Genomic DNA, 16,537 nt, shown 5'->3' on the forward strand with positions numbered 1-16,537 from the left:
TCGTGCTAGCTGCTGGCTCTGGCTTCAGCTTTGGCTATGGCTCTGGCTATGGCTTTTGCTCCTGCTCTAGCTCTGATTTAGGCAAATTGCAACGTTCTACCCCCTTAGAAAAGAAAAACCCGCCCACTTCTCAAGTCGAGTCACAACCTCGGTGAAGTCCGAAGTCGCCTTTTTTCCTCTTTTCTGAGAGTTCTTTATCCATGTTCTATTTTCTTTGTTTCTATTGTCCTTTGGATCTCCTGTTTGTTCCCCGGCGGAAACATAAAAGAAGAGAAAATATTCGGCGGAGAGGCCCACAACCTACGAGTCAGCTAACTGGCCCTCCTTTTCCTCCTCTTTGTGTCGTTACATTCAGAAAAATCAGGTCACTCAAGTCCCACAAAAGAATTCAACGAAACAACGAATGAAAAAAAGACGACAAACCCCGTCTTTCATCCGAGCCAACTCGCTCTTCCATCCTTGGCCACTATTCTTAGTACTTATTCTCCATCAGCGTCGTCTTCTTTTCTTTCACCCAGTCATCGATTTGGAGCTAAAACCCCCAGCATCCAGCCTAGTCTGAAGCTATTAGTTCTTTTTTGGATGCAGAATTTCAGAGGACTCTTGCTTTTCTCTTTTTAAGTGAGTTCAACTCCGTGTTTGGCCCCTACTTGTTTGCTTTTCCCTCAAACGGACTCACTTGCCTATATCACCAGTGCTCCGGTGATCCAGCGCTTTCCGATTTTGCGCGGCGATCAATAAAATTAAGATTGATCCCATCAAGGTTGGAGAACAAAAGGAAAAGAAAAAAAGGCATGTCCTTGATTCGGGTGCCTTTGCGCGCCTCGTGTATCTTGTGGCTCTAGCTTTTTGTTCTGGAAAAGAATAGCTGCAAGGGTCGGTCGGTAAGGAGAGCGAGGCGAAGGCAAGGTCAAAGGCGACGACGCATGGACGGGGCAAAGGGCAAGGCAAAAGAAGTTTACGATCCCTTTTGGGGGGAAAGAAATGGGAGAGAAGCCTGGGTGAGCTGGTCCTAGCTTTGGCCAGTGGGCCAACTTCTGACCCAGGCTTCGCCTTGGATTTTTGGTTTCGCATGGCTTTGTTCCAGTTCTGGCTGGGGCTCTTTGTCGGCATAGCCATAATGATGGTCTACGAGGGCCAACGGGGCCAGCGGGGCCAACGGGGAAGATGGAAGAGGAGAGCTGGGAGATGGGAGGAATTCCCGTGTCTGTTCCTCGCCTCCCCTTGCTTTCTTTTTTCTAGGCTCTTCATGTGTCCAAATCCAAAATTATACCTGTTCTTGCCTACGCATTTATGTAGCGGCTCTCCGACAAATGAAGCATCGACAGGGGGACAAGACAAGCCCGTTATCGTCATGCCTGAGCAGAAGGTTCGCAAGTTCGGGATCTACCTCCTATTCTTCTTGTCTTCAAGCTGGCAGAAATCCTCCCTCTTAGTCTAGATTAACCTCCGGACTCCTAGAAGCGACTAAAAGTAGCGAAATGGAAATTTGCGACTACGAACGGCGAAATGCCGGCCAGAAGATCCTTGAAAGAGAGATGAAGAACTTTTTTCCAGTGGCTTATCTGATCTAATTGTCGTGAGAATGGACATGGAATAAAGAGGAGTTAAAGAAACAGAATAGGTTCATCGTTTTGCTCGTTCATTAGACACGCCTAGAGGCTTAATGAGTGGGTAATGCGGCGTGGATGGACGGCTATTATGTACACATATGTCGGCTATTGCATGTCCATACTACGTTGGTAACACATTGACGCCTACCAACACCAGTAGCCTAGTCCGCCCTAGTCTAGTCTGTTCAAGTCCGGCTTCTGCCCTTGTCTAACTTGCCCTAGATGTCCACGTAGTATGTGTTGCTTTGAATACAATGCCACATTAATACAGAGACACAGACGCAGACGCAGGTGCAAGCGCAAACACAGACGTAGAGATATATGAACAGACACCCACCCATAGGCAAATCAAGCCTTATTCTTAAATCAAATAGAATAGGCATAACCTACCTGTTTCGCCTATTCCATCCATTTTCCATATATATAAATGTATATCTGCCTGCTTGTTTTGTACCATTGTTTGTTTGAAAGCACTGTTATATTTCCAAAAGACAAAGTGTGGGCTCGAGTGTTTTTATGCAAAGGCGGTGGCGGCCAAACTGCCCAAGAACTTTTGTTGAAGACCAGGTGATGTTGAGAGTAAAGGACGAAAAAAAAAGGGCGAAGCTTCACACAGAAAATGCGCTGATTTCTAGGCACGTGATTCTGAAAAACTTTCCCTTTTCGGCATTAGAGCAGTTGTGGAGAATCTCTCCCTGTTTGGTAGAACACCGGCTAGGTCCATGATGCATTGCAGCGTGAGATGAAATTTGAAAGCGCAACAAAAACCGTTCTCTGGTTAAGTCGACTGTAGGGTTATTTAGGGTTTGTATGAGACATCAAGGTATGCAAAGGTGTACAGGGTTGCTGTGGGAACCAAGGAAGGAGTATCGTGACTTCATGAACTAGAGCGCAAAGTTAAAGTCATGTCGAAAAGAGGTAGGGTGATGTTGGCAGGCGCGTAAAGATGATGCTGTACTTTTGTCCTTCAACAAGGCTACAACTTGCGTGTCAGTTGTCGACTCTATGGCATTGAAGCCAAGTTTAACAGTTTGAAGTGTGCAAAACACGGCATACAGTACACAGACAGTGAATACACTGTGAGGAGACAGTGTGGGGGGGGGATTAACCAGATAACTTGTCATGCTGTCCAACAATAACAATAGCAGATCACAAACAAAGGCACGCACATTTTTATTTATTCTGTTTTATTTTCTTTTGATGATCAGGCAGTTGGTTCTATTCCTCCCACAAAAACACCAAGAATAGCCATCGAGAACGCGTTGATTTCATAAAAAACCATTACGCGTTTCCCTTGACTCTTCATCTTCGCAATAATTTCCTATTTGCTTTGTTCTACTACTTTCTCAGCTCTGCCTTGAATCAATTTGTCTTTCTCCTCATAAAGACGCGTCTCACTGGCCACCGAATACTTCAGCCTCATTGCACATGGCATAATCCACATTCACCGTCTGTGCTTTTTGCCTTGTCTTTCATTCCTGACTTGATATTGCTGTGGTCGCAAGGCCTTGATTTTATTGCATTAACGGCTCTGACAAGGCAACCTAACAAGGCAACTGTCAACGTGTCTGGCTCTTTGCTCCTGTTACCTTTCTTTATTGTGTTCTAGCGAGAGCAATATTTGCAGCAAATTCCTTGCTATTTATTCCCTCTGCCATGACGTCGTCTACTATGACGCCTCCGCCGCGCCGCCGCTCGGCGCGTTTGGCCAGTACTTCCAAGGCAAGTCAAAGTTAGCCCCGGTTAATGATAAAATATAACTGGCCTCTGTTCTTGTTGCTAATGTTATATAGACCAAGGCTACTCAGCCCCAGGCCACCCTTTCCACCGTTTCCGAGCATGGCGAACCGGCCTCAGCTGCCGGCAGTAGCCCGCGTCTTCCTCGTCCTATTCCCAAGGAGCCACAGACTTCGCCTGTATCTAAAACCAGGCATCAGCCTTCCACCCCTTCTACTAGTGTGGCTAGGCCTCCGGCCTCCGAGATGCACCCCAGCAAGATTCATCGTCCAAGTCTCGTGCCATCCTCTGCCATTAAGCATGGATTCCGTGATCTTAATCCAACTACCCGTACTGAGCAGCTTCTTGCTGCTGCTCAGGCCACTCCCACAAAATCTCGTGAAACACATGCTAGACATCACCACGCCATGCCCTCATCGCCCTTTACCTTTAGTGTCACCCATCCCAGCGGCGTTGAAAAGGGCTTGAGTAATGAGGCTCTAAAAATTATGGATGGCTTACGTGAAGAAGCTGCTAAAATCAAGGCTGGTCTTATTGCTGATCGTGAACGCGATCGTGAACAGGCCGAGTCCTTGGCTGACCGAAAGTTTGCTCAGCCCAAGGGCAAGAGCAACAGGTACAGTGCCGTTCATATGGCCGAGTTCAAGAAAATGGACTCTATTGAAAACCACCCTTCAGCGTTCCGTGCGGCTCCAGGCCGCTTCACCCCTGTGAAAGCTCTTAAGCGTAAGCCCTCCAAGGCTAACCTTGATGATGCTACTGAGCCAACTATTCGTCAAGTCGGAATTAAGCGTTCTCCGTCCAAGGCTAGCCTTGCTGATGAAGTTGCTGCCACCCCCTCCACGCCTAGTAAAATCACTGGGCCTGGAGGCTTGCGTTCTGGCATTTCTAGCGTGAAACGTCTTAAGCAAAAACTCGAAGATGATGCTGCAACTACTCGCCCTGTATCGCGTGATGGAACAAACACCTCGAGTGCTATCCCTCGGCCAGTATCGAATGGCGACTCGCCATTAAAGCAACAGTCGCAGAGGCAGCCTAATTCAGCTACGTCCTTCGGGACGCCTACGAAATCGGGTATTGCCCGCCCCACCGACTTCAGCTCTACTATCAGGCTAGTGAGGTCTGCCTCCAAGTCGGATCTTGTCGCCGAGTCTAGGGCTCCGACTCAAGCCCCAGCTACCCCCTCGGCGATCCCTCGTTCTGCGGCTTCTGCAGCAACCTCGACTCAGACTAAAGCTTCAGGCACTCCAGGACGCTTTGAGCGCATCAAGTCTATCTTGAAGAAGACGACTATTCCTAGTGCTGCTCCTGGAACCGCTACTAACATTATGTGTGATACGGCCGCCCAAAAGTCTAGTGAGAAGACAACTAGCAACGACGCCGTTTTTGACACCCCCTCAAAGGCTCTCACCGGATCTCGTCTGCCTGAAAAGGTTGTGACTACACCTAGCCACCGGCTCACAAAGCATAGTGTCAATACTCCTCGTCTGACTACTGTCACCCCTACAAGTCACGTGTCGCCCTCGTTCAAGTCAGCCATGAAGCGTGTCCGTATGGTTGTACCTGGTGACGAGTGCCCTACTATGGAGTCAGTACTCTCCAAGGCTGAGACGGCTCTCGAGGTCAAGTATCCTGATCTCACGACGTTTAGTGGACTGCTCGAGAATGATTTAGATATGCCTGACATCGATGAGGCTAAGTCCCCAGCTGTACCTGGCACATTTTCCTTCCGCAGTGATAAGACAATTGATTTTGGAATATCGAAGCCTTCTTTTGGGTCGTCTGCTGGACAGGCAAGCATTCGCCAAGTGCGACGGTCAGTGTTTGGTGGCCTTTCAAGTGGTGCTTCGGCTGGAATTCCTGGAGGCTTCCCTAAGAGCCAGCTCGAGGTGATGCCTGATGCGCCGACTATGAGCCCTACGGAGACTGATGTTGCTAAGGACGCCGGCGGAAGCAATAAAGAAAACGATACGCCCATGTCTGCTAGCAAGTTGGATGGCAAGTACCGCGCTATCTCTCACGGTATCGGAAATAAGAAGCGCAACAGACCGTCAACTGATGAAGATGACCAGGCCCGTGATGTTGAGAGGGGCAACAAGAAGCGTCGTAACGAAGACCTTCCACTGGGCATCTCTGTTACATCTACCCAGACTGCTACTACAGCTGCTGGCTCCTTTGAAACTAGGCCTAAGACGCCATCAGCAAGTGTTGTCAATACCACCACTACTATGGCTACTGCCACTCCGACGCGGACACCCGGATATGCTGCTGCTACCTCAGCCGTGAAGAACAAGGAGTTCCTCACCCGCAAGATCAGAAAGCCTGTCCGGCCCACAGAAAAGCTCAAAACCGCAGCCGTGGCCAAGACTGTCAACAAGTCCGCTTCCGCTACCCCATCTCGGGTTGTTCCACCTCGAGCAGGCTCATCACGCATAGGAGCCCCAACACCTTCTCGTTTGACTGCACCGACCGCAGCATCCCGAGCAACTGCTACTGCTAATCCTAGCCGTACTAAGACGACCGCATCTGGAGCTGCTGCCTCGCCAGCTCGGTCACAAGTACGTGCTACTCCTTCAATCAGTGCATCACGTTTGGCCATGCTTGCTACGCCAAAGCGGAGATAGAATGGGACTTGTCTCTTTAAATGCTTACATACGGTTTGTTCTTTTCTCTTCATTTCACTGTCTTCTATTCTAGCTCGGCAGCCTAGGAGAGACACTTTATTTTACGTACTACCTTGTCTTTTATTTCTCATTTCTCTTTTTACCTATTCTTATTACTTGGTGTACTTTGTACTTTTTTTCTTCTACCTTTTAACTGGCTACATGCATACCAACAACCACATACATCTTGACATATTCCGAGGCGAGATACTTTTGCTTCGTCTTGGGCGTTTTTTTTTCTTGCTTTTTTGGAGAACCGGTTTTTGGAAATATTTTGACAGGCGTTTTTGACTTAGACTTCATATTTTTATTTCATGTACATTTTATAAAACAGAATGCGTTTTATGCTTGAACGTAGCAAGCTTCTCTTCACTATCTCTCTTGCTATGAATGACCAAAAGATGCCTAGATAAGATCATGGCTCCTTGTCAGGTCGCCAGAACAACTAACTCTAATATAACGACAGTATCTATTATACAGAAAAACTACAGTTTGAGAAAGACTTGAAGAAATCCCACCTCACACCATCCCTGGCCCGGCTCCTAGGGTCTCCTTGGCAACCTGCCAGAACCGATGATTCCAATACCGTCCATCTGCACACGTCTCATTTTCAGTGGCATAGTCGATCTCGCGGTTAACTAGCTCTAGCGCCTGTTTGTGTAGATTTAATTCGACAAGCATTAAGAGGACTTCAGCTTGCATGGCTAATGACATGTGCACATGCGGCCACAGCTTGCGGTAGACGGAGAGATAATGCATAGCGTACACATGATCGTGCAATGCAATGAAGCCGCTGATGACAGACTCCCAAAACACACTGTCGAGCATGGTGCCGGGCCCGCGAGTGGTAAGTTTCCATTCCTTGATGAGGCCATCTACGGCGGCGCCATCGCCTTGTGAAAAGAACTTGTCCACAAGAATGGTGAATATATGTGTGCTGGGCTGTACTTTGTGAGCTTCCATGTGCTGGAGAATGACACGAGCTGCTTTGGCGCTGGTGGCACCACCAACGGTAAACACTACATGTAGCATCTTGGCATATGTAGCTGTCTGCATAGCAATCTCGGAATCGGCAAACACGGAAAAGCTATTGAGTACAGCCTGGATTTGTTCTTCAGCCGATGTGCCCGACGCAGCATTGGAAAGAGCGTGCTCAAGAAGGATAGTATATGTGGCAATGTCAGGCTCAATTTTGCGGTCTCGCATGGCTTCTATAATCTTGGGCGTCTCGGCGGCTAAATCACAGCGAAACAAGCCCTCAAGAAGAGTATTGTATGTGATGACATCAGGCTCGATCTTGCGCTCGCCGGCCCATGCGAGGATTCGCCGAGCACCCTCAGCATCTTGACGGCGGAAAAGACTGGCCAGGGCTGAATTTACGGCACCAATAGATGGGGCTGCATGTATCTGTGGTTTCGCCTTATGAGTGGCATCCATCTCGAAGAGTACGTTGACTGCCTCGCGATTAAGACCCAGGTGGCCCAGTGCACTAATGCGTGCCGCCCAAAATATATCGTCAACAGGCACGTCATTGGCCTTGAGCATGCGCCAAAGAGCCTCGATTTTTTGCGGTTCACGGGATTTCTTCCAGCCATTGATCATGGCAGTGTATGTTTTGGAATCAATATCAAAGCCTGAATCCGCCAAAAAGGTTAGCACTCTGTCGACATAGTGGCCGTTCTTCAAAGCGCAAAAACCGTAGGCAAAATAATTAAGCATGAGACGCTGCTCTTCACGTTCTTCCTTTGTAATGTGTGTATGCCCCACAAAGGCAGCAGTGGGAAACTGATGGAACAGTTGCTGGGCCTGGTAAACATCACGGGTGCGTAAGCTTTCCGATAGTTGCTTGTGGAAGGAACTAATGACTACTGTAGGATTAATGACATTGTCCGCTTTTGAAGGTAAAGTACTGGCTAGGCTGTTCATTCCCTGTAGCAACTTTGGATGGTCGGATAACATGTAGGAAATATCGGCTTGGCCAATATCGAGAGCGGCCATAATGCTGTCTAAAAATGGCTTGATTAGGACAAACCGGGTTTCTGGAGATGCTATGACGTGCGAGCACAGCGAGAAGATAATGTACCATGTCATCAAGGACCGGGTTAGGGTTGGGATCGATGTGGGATTGTGCCATGGCAGAAGCATTTCTAGAGCTTTTGATAGAGTCACTCCGGCGCTCTTGAATTCGGATACTATCGCGGGAGTGACCTTGGGAACATCCAAAGAGCCGGCAACCTCAGGAACCCCAGGAGGTGCCGGTTTTGTGATGACTAGTTTCCAGAAGGCGTCCTGGTCATCTATTATGGCGTCGCGAGGATCTTTGGGTAGCATGGATTCACGCAGAGGAAGCTTGGCTGAGTCTAAGAGTATGCTAATTAGAGGCTCGGCTTGGCTGAGGCTGATTTCAAAGAGCACATTGACACTGTGCTGCAGGCCAAAGGCTATCTGAACCTGGTAAAGGCTTGTGATAGATGGTAAGCTTTTTTCCATGGGTTCCTGCAGTTTGGCTCTGCATATCTGTGACAGCAATTCAGATACATAGTTGCGAATAGTTGGATGCTCTCGCACACTTCTATGGAGCGGCAGCAAGTTCTCTTCTACCTGCCTAAACAGGGCTGATAGGGAACTTCTACTATCATCCTTGAGGTTTCTGATAAAATCTATCGCCCACACTCCTTGTAGATCGGCTGGCTTTTTTGCAATTGCAGGCTCGTGTATGGTGACATAAGGCCATGAATCTGGAAGAGATCTTGGTGCTTTGTGGGATGGTTTCGGAGGCTCTGTTTCGTATTTGGACGGGTGTTTCGTAGTTGGCGCTTTGGAGTGTTTCTTGGCTTGGCCCTTGTGTTGATTCTGACTCGTCCGGTTTTTAGAAAGAGCATGTTTTCTGTTGTGGCTTCCTGATAGCTTTGGAGGGCACTGGCTCTGGCTTTGCTGCTGTCGCGACTGTCCCGCATTATGCGAGTTTGGATGTGGTTGTAGCTGACTCTGTTGTGGCATCAACATGGCGGCTGATGACGGTATCGGCTGGCGATGGCCCACTGCATGGCTTTCTTGATTGCGTGGCTGCGATGTTGAGCCTGCGCGGATATGAATAGTAGTGGGAGTGCAGGCCCGCGATATCTGTGACTGCAATTGCGGCCGGCCTTGTCTAGCCAGGCTGACGCGTCTAGCACAAAGACGATGCATTGTTTGTTGTATAGGGTTGATATTAGAACCGATTTGATCAATTGGTCTTACAAGCCCGTGACGATGCTCAAAATATAGCAATTCGCCGGTTACTAGTGGGTGCAAAGGACCCCCAAAGACCATAAAAGTGACGTTGATTGAGCTAAGAAGAAGCGAGTTGCTTTATTCTCGTATTACTGCATACCCCCGCATTATGCAACAATAGGGGCTATGTGAAGGCTCCTTGGCTTTGACTGGGGCTGTCGCACGACAGCACCAACCTCTACAAAAAAGGAAAGAGGGGGTAAGTAAAATCTGCATGGATATTGAATTGATAAGATACATTAGGAAAATGTCTACAAAGAGCGGAAAAAAAAACATAAGGAAATCTGGCAAAAAGAAAGGGTCTTGCCGTGGATCGAACACGGGACCTCTCGCAAGCTATGCTGTAGGGTTAACCCTAAGCGAGAATCATACCACTAGACCACAAGACCAAGGGTTAATGAGATACTTGCGTATCTCACGTGACTGGGGCAAACCGGGATTGAACCAGTGACCTTTAAACTCTCCCTCTTACAACCCTCGGGGGGGTACCTTTGAGGTCTGGTGCCTCCCCTTCTTCCGGGCTGCTGGAGGACGACGTCTATGACACTGATAAGCGTCTTTCATTCTTTTCTTCTTCTTTGACTCTGTCATGGATCTTGACAATGAGCTGTGGAGCCTTGAGGCCGCACTTACCCAACTTTGAGGATAACCTCGTCGTCGACTCGCCCCCTTTTTCACGACAACTTTTGCGATCGCCAACTCCTCATCGCCGCAACACCACTCCAACTCAAGGAGTTCACCTTCACGCTCAGGACTGAATTTTGAGAGTTCACACAGTCCGCACCTTTTTTTTTTTTTTTTGTTTTGTTTTCTTTCTTGCGCTCCTCTGTCCTCGGATAGACTGGTGACTGTGGCATGTCACTAGAAAGGGGGCTGTCTGGCGCCTCATCCACACGCGCAAGGCAGCGGCCACCAGAAAAGTGGAAGGATATACCACGAGCCCTCGGATGCTCACACAGTCTGGTTTTTTCTCGTCTTTGGGGGGTTTTCCCAGGCTGCACTGGATGCTGCCGTCTTGCTCTCGTGATTTTCACGACTTCAGGAAGCGTGGCAGGTTTTTCAGAGGAACGAATGTTTGTGGGGAAGTTGGGGGTTAGCCCCACTACTTCTGGGCTTAGGGTATATCTGGGGATTTCCTTTTTTTTTTTTTTTTTTTTTTTTTTGTTTCTGACGACTACAGGTGGAAGACGAGTAACAAGCTTGCTTGGGAGCATACGAGCTTCTCTCGTCCAAAACCCGTGGTCAGCCCTGCAGAAGGGTTAATTCTGTCCGGTAACCAATCCGGCGTCGTTTGATCTTAGTGATTCCAGTAGACGTTAAATAAATTCAAATTCAAATTCAAATTCAAATTCAACCAGTGACCTTTAGATAACCGAACCACTGAAGTTGTGCTTCAGTCTAACGCGCTCCCAACTGCGCCATTGCCCCGAAGCCGGAATCGCTGATTTTTCATGTCCGTGTGGACTCTATGTAGTTTCCGGAGCCGCGGCCGGAGCACAATCCGTCGTACCCTCGCAAGATGGCAAGGCGGATCAGACAACCTGGCCCTGAAAGAGCCGGTCGGCAAGGTGCACTGGGTCCCAGGACACTGCGAAGTCCCGGGCAATGAAGCAGTCGACCAGCTGGCCAAAGCGGGTTGCAAGAACGAAGACCTTCTGGTCCCAAAGGCGACAATGTCACCGACGGCAGCAAGAAGGTGAAGGAACGAAGCCTTTAAAGCAGATTTCCGAAACTGGATGAAAGAAAACTGCCCGAAGATCAAGCATTTCGGTGGAGCGCTGGGCTGGCCGAGACCATATGACATCGGCTGGATAAAAGGGCTGGCTACACAGAGGTACAGTCGCCCGGATCCTGGCAGCGCGCTCCGGACACGGCGACTTTACAGAGTATCACACACGAATGCAGAAATACGTTGCCCAGTCGCAGGGTGCGACCAAGTCAAGACCTTTAGCCATCCGTGGGAGTGCCGAGGCAACGAGAAGAAACTGTTCATGAGAGTGCCGAGCTGTTGCTTGTTGTTTTTGATACTTTTCTTTTGAACTGGTTCTACGTCTTCAATTTCTTCATCCTCTTGTTCCTTTGTACTACAACTACAATAGAGCGGACGCAAGCAACAACTTAGCTTGGGAGCAATTGCGCTTTGCTCGTCAAAGCCCTACAGTGAAGCTTGAATGGGGTTAATTCTTTGAGGTATCCAATCTAGCGTTGCTTGATCTCTGTGATTCCCGTAGATGTTGGATAAATTTAAGTTCAAGTTCAGATCAACGCTCACTTGCAATGGCTGGCTGCCGGGAAGTAGTGTTGGAAGATGACAATATCTAAGCTGCTTCCATCCCAAGCATGTCATCGTATTGACGTGGAAATCCAGTAGGTAGACGTCAAACAATACGAGCAAGCATACATATAAAAGTAAACCCAAATTGCAAAAGGGGAGAACCAAATCCCTCCACTTTCAAGCTCTTGTCTCGACTATCTCTTCTTATCGTCTCCCAACACTACATAAACCTACTTGCTGCTTTAACCCTCTTACTTGGTCACAATTTAACACCCTACTCGCTGTCCTTTCCTCCAATAACATGGCTGCGAGGCTTCCTAACTTCAACGACCTATTTGCGGGCGCCTCTCAGGAGGTGGACTGCAGTGCCCCTGAGGACGCCACTCTGCCTATTCTTCCCATTCCCAATGAGACAGATGATCTGGCCACAGCTACACATAAGTTTGAGGCCCTTGCTGCGCTGGTCAAGTCCGGCAAGAATCTAGCAGTACACACCGCTTACGCATGCACCCCCTATCAAACGCGAGACCCAGCTGAGCTAGCCAAGCTATCCATGACTCCCGCCCAGCTGAAGCAATTTGAGGCCTGGCGCAAAGGCATCAAAATGCCGGCCTTTGATTGGGCTAACTTCAAGGAGCCCGTTCAAGACACCAATGCTAGTCGTAAGCGCTATGAGCAGCGCGCTCGCGCTATGAATGCGATTTGGAAGACGACCCTTGCAACCCCCGAGAACGCCATGTATGTCTCCATGCATATGGTATATGCGGTTCCCCTCTTGGTGGCCGTGGCGAAGGTGGAGAGTGCCCAGAGGGCGCTAGTAGGCGGTTCTACAGGACTAACGGAGATGGAACTTGCAGAGCTCCAGACCTTGCGTAAGATTATTGCTATAAACAATAGAAACGTAAACAGGAATATGAAGCGGAGGTGCCCGTTGTTGGTTGCTAGATTGAATTTGGCGAAGGAAATACTAAAGAGGAGGGCGAACGCTCTGAAACAATACTAAATAAAACACACAAAGTTGACCGTCGTACCACCAAGGAAAATTAGTGAGTAGACGTCAAACAGTACAAATAAAAAGCATATTTGGCATATTCTCGCAGTGAGAAGGCGGGACATGAATCTTGTTGAGGGGCATAATCACTAGAATACACCAAAATCTATGAACATGAATGAACATTGCCATAGTAATCAAAGTACTACATAGTACTGGGAGTACTTGGAGACAATATTGGTAAAACACAGTAAGAGGGTAGAAGAACATACGACATCACTAACAAGAATTACTTTACTTAACCGCCTAAGGGAAAAATAAAAATGCCGAACTCAAGGCAATCCGTTGATTTGCTAGATAATTGATCAAGGCATTAGGAGTGTCGATGCAAGTGGTCTTTTGTACCGTGACACAACCGTAGCTTTATCACAGCCTTATTGGAAATCGAGATACCAAAGGCATGACACGATGGCTTGAGCCTTTGTCCCTCCCCTCGTCTAATAAAAGTGTTGTGTACACCGAAAAGAAAGGGGACTTGGCTGCCTGGTTAACTATGCATGTTAAGGAGTACTCGTTCCACTGGCAGTCAGCTCCCGGATCAAATAGACTGGGTATCAGACAGAACGTATTCCTAGTCGCTCATTTTCACGTCCTCGTCTGACACGGGCGCTGTAGCTGTCGCAATTGAAGTCGCTGTATCTGAAGCTGACAGGGTAGCCAGTGTCACTGCCATATTCTGAGAGCCCAATCTATTTGATGGTCCATCTGACTCCGTGACATCTCCCAGGCCCAAGGCGGCACTTCGGTTTGATGATCTCACATCAAAATGGCTATTCGTATCTTCCCCAAGCTTTTTGCCCATAAAGCATGCCCGCAACGAGTCCTTAGTCACTTGGTCCATTTCCGACGTACCTGATGCGGCCAGCATAGGCTCTAGGTCAGCTATGTTCAAGCCAATCAACCGCAACGCATTCCGGAGGTTATCTTCAAATCGCATTGCCCGTACCGCTGTGAGATAGAGCACATTTGTGGTAGTAGATTTGGGTTGCGAAGTAACGAGCTAGTCGATTAGTATCTAGAAGTTAGCACGCCAATAATTATCTGATACTACAAGAATGAAGAAAACGAGGAAAGAGCTACTCCAACTCACCCCATCGATAGTATTGATACGCGCCTGCAGGTGTCCCTGGCGAATCAATGTCTTGAGTTCGTCAATGATGCTCTTATCCCTTTCTCCAAAGACGCTTTGCAGGCTTTTGATGGTAATTTTGGAGAACGGCCTGCAGTACTCTCGGATGCACTTGGTACGAATTTTGCCGTAGAGGATATTGACATGCTTGCTTAGATAGAGGTCCAACAAGTAATCGGGCCGGCAATCTTCTAGGATAGATAAACACAAGCCATAACGGCCTGCCACAAATGCCACAATAGCCTTGCGGAGGTTTGGCTCGATGCCCAAAAACGAGCGAAACTGTGGGTTGCCCAGCACCTTTTCCTGTAGCATTTCGCGGTCCATCATAGCTAATGATAGCAGACTCCCATACACGGCAATGTCATTAGGTGAGGCATAACCGCTGTATGGTGAGTTCTGGGTTGCCAAGCCTACATGGAGAAATGCATTGGCACTTTCTTGGTACTCGCCCCTGTTCATGTGCGTGAGGCCCATGCAGACATGAATGGCAGCCTCTTCGTCGTTATTTAGGTTCTCGATTGTAGCGGCAATGCCGGCCATTTTACTAATGTGTGACATGGCAACGTGCCAATCACGCATGTAGAAACCAACCCGCACACACATGGCATGTACGGACAGTAATTGTTTTGGAGTAACAGACTCGGGTCGGCAGAGGCTAAATTGTTCGAGAGCGAGCGTTGACTTTCCGATTCTCTCGTAATGCGTGCCCAAAAAGAGATAGGTGAGCTAGCGGCCGTTGAGTTAGCGTTAGGGTGGGTTTTTCTTCCTTTCCTGTTGTTCATCTAGTGATGCTTACTCGTATAGACTCTTGGTTCATGTTACGCCGGTGTAATTTGAGTTCTTTCTGAAGCCGAGCCGTCTCCTCGGTCACCGCGGCTATAGTTGTAGAAACCCAGTCAGCATCCTCGGTAGCATCGGGATCATTAGGCGCGACTTTAGCTAGAGTTTTCACAGCGTTCTTGTATAGTAGAACATCACTGCCATTCTTTGCTTCAGCGACGGCAAGCTTCAACGCCGGGATGCATAACGATACACTAGTACATCCAATAAAGTGAAGTCTCTCATATCGGGTGCGTCCTAAATTTTTATCGTGGCATATGCCGTACAGGGTCAGCTTCGGAATTTTTGTAGGCATGTGAAGAGGATAACGGCCGGTTAGTTTGTCTACGGCGCCAAAGGAGTGGAAAATGGACGTACCCTCATAGTTTGCGAGGTAGCTTTCAAGTTCGATGTTGCCAGGGCCTAGATATACAATTAATTGTGTCTTGTCAGCAAACGCAAGTCCAGGCGTACAGATACAGCTCAAAGCCATCCAGCGTTGTCGTCATTAGTTTATTAGATATGCTCAAAGAGGGACCGTCACGATTAGGAGAGGCTTGAGCCGTGGGGTAGGAAACATACCGTCTACAACAGGGCGGCCCTCCCTGCGAAGCTCGTCAAAGAATACTGATACTAACTCTGAAGACGCCATGATCCGTCGCGGTGATAATGTAGATAAATGTAGGGCAAGGCCAAGGCAGCATGTTGATACAAGCGAGCTACAGGCAGGGAAGCCTTGAAGCTTAAGCTTCCCGCATGTGAGTTCCCCACCAACGGCCAACGCTTGCAGCTGGCAGTAGCTGGTAGTGCCCCCGGCTGCCAGCCGTCATAAATACAGTGTTATTCTTCACAGTGTCTCCATATTAAATACTGTATCTGCACAAGTCGCTCTGTTTAACCCTAAAGTAGACTAGAGACCCTCGAAACGAGATTAGCTATCTTGGTGTGACCATCTAAAAGACCCCAACCCAAATTACGATGCTTCTGTCAAGTATGTTCAAAGTAATTACCTACCTATTGCCTTCGAAGGCTGAGTTTGGTACTAAAAATAACTCGGGTTGAATTTTAGTAAGCCCTCTATCTTAGATAAAACCTGCCAGCGGGATGTTCTGATCGGTTGCCGGAGAATGGGAAGTGAAGAGTCCAAGGCACATAGAGGCCTTACACATCACGCAAAGCACATACCAATACCAGTGTGGCGGTGTCTTTTCTCTTTTTTTTTTTTTTTTCTTCTCTTTTTAGTGAGAGCCAGGGAAATATTTAGAGAGGGATTAGTGGGACTGAGTAGGCAAGGATGGATTGACAGAGAAGGTGAGAGCTTTTTTTTGACAGCAAGAATTGTGCATTGCTTGTTTGTTGTGGTTGTGCTATGAGAGGGACGTTATTGGTATGATATCTGATGAGCTTTGCTCAAGAGAGGAGATAGGAACACGGAAAAAAAAACGCGAAGAATATAATATGAAAGAAAGTTGAGGGAATAGAAGAGGCTAAGCCGCATAGTGAGGTAGATGAAATGACACAAGGTTTTAGTGGCTCTTGTTCGTCCGTTGTTTTTCCCAGCCTTGTCGTTTCATTTGCATTGCTTCTATACTTTCTGAGAGACTTCTACCTTCCTTGCTTATTCTATTGTTCTTCTTTTGTCGCTGCCCCACTTTTTGTCACATTATTGATGTCCAAGATACAGGCATGTATTAGCCTAATGGCCTTGTCTTCCTCCCCTTCGACCTATATGTACATTATACATGTACGTATGTGTGCATCACTCCCGCTCTGGGCAAGCAAATGCCTTTGCACAGGCCTTGACCGTCTTGGCAAGCTGTAAGTAAAAGGAAAGACAACAAAAAGTCCTTTCCAGAAGGGGACAGTCAGCCCTCTTTTTTATTCTACGAAGTACCTGTGACTGGCTGTTGACCGATTTAGTTATCTACTAGCCTGAAATCCATTCTCGATTTCAAGTCGATTTGTGGAAGAAAG

General features: G+C 48.0%; 4 protein-coding genes across 4 annotated transcripts; 2 read left to right on the forward strand and 2 right to left on the reverse strand.

The window, feature by feature from the left end:
- Positions 1-3,595: 3,595 nt before the first annotated feature.
- HOO65_030658 (uncharacterized protein) lies at positions 3,596-5,974 on the forward strand (the record flags this gene model as incomplete). Its single annotated transcript, XM_071000465.1, has 1 exon — positions 3,596-5,974. The coding sequence occupies one exon, from the start codon at positions 3,596-3,598 to the stop codon at positions 5,972-5,974; it is 2,379 nt and encodes a 792-aa protein (XP_070860337.1).
- A 558-nt stretch (positions 5,975-6,532) lies between these two features.
- HOO65_030659 (glutathione S-transferase) lies at positions 6,533-8,503 on the reverse strand (the record flags this gene model as incomplete). Its single annotated transcript, XM_071000466.1, has 1 exon — positions 6,533-8,503. One exon carries the CDS (start codon positions 8,501-8,503, stop codon positions 6,533-6,535), a length of 1,971 nt encoding a protein of 656 aa, XP_070860338.1.
- A 3,359-nt stretch (positions 8,504-11,862) lies between these two features.
- Positions 11,863-12,608, forward strand: HOO65_030660 (uncharacterized protein; the record flags this gene model as incomplete). Its single annotated transcript, XM_071002383.1, has 2 exons — positions 11,863-12,433; positions 12,580-12,608. 2 exons carry the CDS (start codon positions 11,863-11,865, stop codon positions 12,606-12,608), a joined length of 600 nt encoding a protein of 199 aa, XP_070860339.1.
- Positions 12,609-13,183: 575 nt separating this feature from the next.
- Positions 13,184-15,215, reverse strand: HOO65_030661 (COP9 signalosome complex subunit 1; the record flags this gene model as incomplete). The annotated part of the gene is made up of 4 exons (XM_071002006.1): positions 13,184-13,612; positions 13,703-14,470; positions 14,541-14,986; positions 15,146-15,215. 4 exons carry the CDS (start codon positions 15,213-15,215, stop codon positions 13,184-13,186), a joined length of 1,713 nt encoding a protein of 570 aa, XP_070860340.1.
- Between the last annotated feature and the right edge of the window lie 1,322 nt (positions 15,216-16,537).

This window comes from Ceratocystis lukuohia (genome assembly GCF_044167205.1).
Source record: "Ceratocystis lukuohia strain C4212 chromosome Unknown Supercontig3_pilon, whole genome shotgun sequence".
NCBI lineage: Eukaryota > Fungi > Ascomycota > Sordariomycetes > Microascales > Ceratocystidaceae > Ceratocystis > Ceratocystis lukuohia.